Below are 5,000 nucleotides of genomic sequence, written 5' to 3' on the forward strand. Positions count from 1 at the left end.
GAGAGAGAGAGAGAGAGAGAGATGGGTGGGATTAGCTGTTGTTGTGTGCGAGGAAGCCAATGGGGGGGGGATTGAAAGAGGAGTGTCGTGTCTTTGGCTATGTCGAATTAAGTGATATGACATGCTATTCTATAAAATCCTTTCTCCGTAATTAATATTACCTGATTGAGCTAATCATGTAAATGTAATTAACTGGAGAGTCAAGGGACCACGAATAATATTTATGGAGCTGTTATCTTCCGAATAAGCTCTTAAAGACCTAGTAATATTTTACATCAATAGCAGTCAATATTCATCGTCACCTTAATTCAGTCTCATCTGTAAGTTGTAAATTCTTGGTTATCTTCGAGAACCCTGGCTAACAAGTTGAAGTTTTAATTATTTATTTACTAAATACCTAACTAATCAAAACAGAATTACATATTTCAAAGAATGATTCATACCTTGATTACAAATGACGTCATGAAGGAAAACGTCCCTAGCGGGCGGGACAGATATGACAGCTGGTTACACAAAAGAAAAGGGGCTGGGTTTGAGTGAAAGAGCGGGAAGACTGAGGGAAAAAGGGAGAAACTGTACTATCGTAAATACAGTATCTTATGCATACTAAATTACCGCCCCTTTGGAAATGGAAAATGCAATAAATATTTACTCTGAGCTGCGCTTCAGTAGGTTTGTGGTAGATGGAAGGCCGTGTTGCCAAACCGAGTCCTTTGTCCTTTGAAGAATGTCTCTGGTTGTAGTAACGTCGTTGTGTGATAGACGGGATACTCTGTCTGTTCTTTCCTTTACTCTGTCTGTTCTTTCCTGCGTTTGCAGCTGCTGTTGCTAACGGCTAGGAGGTATCACTTCTGTAGTGAATAAGAGTTCAAAGTTCATACCATTCGCAACCAAAGCTCACTCTGAGGTTGGCTTAGTTCTGTAGTTGACATGTTGGTCCTTTTAACAGAGGCTGTAGACCTCACGTACTTGGAACAGGAGGTTATATTGTCGTCAGGTATATGAATGGTATAGGAATGGTATAGGAAGGGAGAGGAGGGCGTGTTTGAAAAGTTCACTGATTGAGCAGAGCCCTAACCTTATGAAAACCCAAATCTATCATTTGGAAGCTAAAATTACATCTCCTCACCAATAATTTTATATTCAAACTTTTAAATTGAACAACAATTTCATGTGAATCCGATAACTACAATGTGGAGACTTTCCACCGTAAAAATGTCTCAGATGACAACCGAACTGACATCATATTCATTAAGTACCACCGCATATGTTCAATTGTTGGAATTACCAGAATATAGTTAATTTCCACCCACCTTCTGATGATCCCAGATTCTCTGTGTTAACCAAGGGGTTTTCAAATTTCACATCAGTAGGGTAGAGAGAGGAAAAAGGGGGGATGAGGTATTTATGACTGTCATAAACCTATCCTCAGGCCAACGTCATGACAGTATGGTACTGTATGATACTGTATGGTACTGTAGGTATTTATGACTGTCATAAACCTAACCCCAGGCCAACGTCATGACAGTATGGTACTGTAGGTATTTATGACTGTCAAAAACCTACACCCAGGCCAACGTCATGACAGTATGGTACTGTATGATACTGTATGGTAGTGTAGGTATTTATGACTGTCATTAACCTACCCCCAGGCCAACGTCATGACAGTATGGTACTGTATGGTACTGTAGGTATTTATGACTGTCAAAAACCTACCCCCAGGCCAACGTCATGACAGTATGGTACTGTAGGTATTTATGACTGTCATTAACCTACCCCCAGGCCAACGTCATGACAGTATGGTACTGTATGGTACTGTAGGTATTTATGACTGTCATTAACCTACCCCCAGGCCAACGTCATGACAGGAGGAAGAAGAGAAATGAACCTTGAAGATGCTGTGTTTCTGTCTCTGTGGCGGTGTCTGTGTCTGGGCTTGAGGCTGGCCACGTGGGGAATCTCTATGGCTTGGACCGGAGGATCTGTTAGGCCCCACCGACCTGTGACACAACAACAGATTTACACTTTAAAAAATGGGTCTTTTATAACTATGAAATACACAAAATCAGTCCCCAGGTGTGAATTTGTTTAATTATCTTCAACTCAATGGGTTGACCGTGGTACTTTAGGAGACGACTGGCTAGGGGTTGACCGTGGTACTTCAGAAGACAACTGGCTAGGGGTTGACCGTGGTACTTTAGGAGACGACTGGCTAGAGGTTGACCATGGTACTTTAGAAGACGACTGGCTAGGGGTTGACCATGGTACTTTAGGAGACGACTGGCTAGGGGTTGACCGTGGTACTTTAGGAGACGACTGGCTAGGGGTTGACCATGGTACTTTAGGAGACGACTGGCTAGGGGTTGACCGTGGTACTTTAGGAGACGACTGGCTAGGGGTTGACCGTGGTACTTTAGGAGACGACTGGCTAGGGGTTGACCGTGGTACTTTAGAAGACAACTGGCTAGGGGTTGACCGTGGTACTTTAGGAGACGACTGGCTAGGGGTTGACCATGGTACTTTAGGAGACGACTGGCTAGGGGTTGACCATGGTACTTTAGGAGACGACTGGCTAGGGGTTGACCGTGGTACTTTAGGAGACAACTGGCTAGGGGTTGACCATGGTACTTTAGGAGACGACTGGCTAGGGGTTGACCGTGGTACTTTAGGAGACGACTGGCTAGGGGTTGACCGTGGTACTTTAGGAGACGACTGGCTAGGGGTTGACCGTGGTACTTTAGGAGACGACTGGCTAGGGGTTGACCGTGGTACTTTAGGAGACGACTGGCTAGGGGTTGACCGTGGTACTTTAGGAGACGACTGGCTAGGGGTTGACCGTTGACAATGGTCCACAGGGTTCTATATTACCTCAGCTTGTCCATAGGGTTCTATATTACCTCAGCTTGTCCATAGTGTTCTATATTACCTCAGCTTGTCCATAGTGTTCTATATTACCTCAGCTTGTCCATAGTGTTCTATATTACCTCAGCTTGTCCATAGTGTTCTATATTACCTCAGCTTGTCCATAGTGTTCTATATTACCTCAGCTTGTCCATAGTGTTCTAATTCACCTCAGCTTGTCCATAGTGTTCTATATTACCTCAGCTTGTCCATAGTGTTCTATATTACCTCATCTTGTCCATAGTGTTCTAATTCACCTCAGCTTGTCCATAGTGTTCTATATTACCTCAGCTTGTCCATAGTGTTCTATATTACCTCAGCTTGTCCATAGTGTTCTAATTCACCTCATCTTGTCCATAGTGTTCTATATTACCTCAGCTTGTCCATAGTGTTCTATATTACCTCAGCTTGTCCATAGTGTTCTATATTACCTCAGCTTGTCCATAGTGTTCTATATTACCTCAGCTTGTCCATAGTGTTCTATATCACCTCAGCTTGTCCATAGTGTTCTATATTACCTCAGCTTGTCCATAGTGTTCTATATTACCTCATCTTGTCCATAGGGTTCTATATTACCTCAGCTTGTCCATAGTGTTCTATATTACCTCAGCTTGTCCATAGTGTTCTATATTACCTCAGCTTGTCCATAGTGTTCTATATTACCTCAGCTTGTCCATAGTGTTCTATATTACCTCAGCTTGTCCATAGTGTTCTAATTCACCTACCTCAGCTTGTCCATAGTGTTCTATATTACCTCAGCTTGTTCATAGTGTTCTATATTACCTCAGCTTGTCCATAGTGTTCTATATTACCTCAGCTCATAGCTTGTCCATAGTGTTCTATATTACCTCAGCTTGTCCATAGTGTTCTATATTACCTCAGCTTGTCCATAGTGTTCTATATTACCTCAGCTTGTCCATAGTGTTCTATATTACCTCAGCTTGTCCATAGTGTTCTATATTACCTCAGCTTGTCCATAGTGTTCTATATTACCTCAGCTTGTCCATAGTGTTCTATATTACCTCAGCTTGTCCATAGTGTTCTATATTACCTCAGCTTGTCCATAGTGTTCTATATTACCTCAGCTTGTCCATAGTGTTCTAATTCACCTCATCTTGTCCATAGGGTTCTTCTTGTTGGTGAAGAGTAGTCTCAGGAGGGTCTTTCTCTTGATGGAGACGATGAGGCCGGCTCCCAGGAAGGTTATTAGAGTCAACAGGACCCCCACCGCCACGCCACCGTAGTCTGGGAAATGACATCAGAGACAGACATGAAGTACATGAAAACAGCAATACCCTTTGAGCCTGGGGAGCCAGATCCCGTGGTAGAAACAATGGCCATCTATAGCAGCATGGCTAGTCTCAATGAGGAACAATGGAATTAGCTACAATGGTCATCTATAGCTACATGGTTAGTCTCAATGAGGAACAATGGCATTAGCTACAATGGCCATCTATAGCAACATGGCTAGTCTCAATGAGGAACAATGGCATTAGCTACAATGGTCATCTATAGCAACATGGCTAGTCTCAATGAGGAACAATGGCATTAGCTACAATGGTCATCTATAGCTACATGGCTAGTCTCAATGAGGAACAATGGAATTAGCTACAATGGTCATCTATAGCTACATGGCTAGTCTCAATGAGGAACAATGGCATTAGCTACAATGGCTAGTCTCAATGAGGAACAATGGCATTAGCTACAATGGTCATCTATAGCTACATGGCTAGTCTCAATGAGGAACAATGGAATTAGCTACAATGGCCATCTATAGCAACATGGCTAGTCTCAATGAGGAACAATGGCATTAGCTACAATGGCCATCTATAGCAACATGGCTAGTCTCAATGAGGAACAATGGCATTAGCTACAATGGCCATCTATAGCAACATGGCTAGTCTCAATGAGGAACAATGGCATTAGCTACAATGGCCATCTATAGCAACATGGCTAGTCTCAATGAGGAACAATGGCATTAGCTACAATGGCCATCTATAGCAACATGGCTAGTCTCAATGAAGAACAATGGCTATAGCTACAATGGCCATCTATAGCAGCATGGCTAGTCTCGATGAGGAACAGTGGCTATAGCTACA

At 42.9% G+C, this 5,000-nt stretch overlaps 1 protein-coding gene across 1 annotated transcript in view; it reads right to left on the minus strand.

Moving 5' to 3' along the window:
* Window positions 1–1,888: 1,888 nt before the first annotated feature.
* Window positions 1,889–5,000, minus strand: part of LOC127926196 (disintegrin and metalloproteinase domain-containing protein 12) — a gene marked incomplete at both ends in the record, with an annotated part of 10,797 nt that continues 7,685 nt past the window's right edge. Inside the window, 2 exons of the mRNA XM_052511657.1 lie at window positions 1,889–2,000; window positions 4,011–4,146. Of these exons, the coding sequence (XP_052367617.1) occupies window positions 1,889–2,000; window positions 4,011–4,146 (248 nt within the window). The remainder of the gene's footprint in view (window positions 2,001–4,010; window positions 4,147–5,000) is intronic.

Source organism: Oncorhynchus keta, unplaced genomic scaffold (assembly GCF_023373465.1).
Source record: "Oncorhynchus keta strain PuntledgeMale-10-30-2019 unplaced genomic scaffold, Oket_V2 Un_contig_7133_pilon_pilon, whole genome shotgun sequence".
Classification (NCBI taxonomy): domain Eukaryota; kingdom Metazoa; phylum Chordata; class Actinopteri; order Salmoniformes; family Salmonidae; genus Oncorhynchus; species Oncorhynchus keta.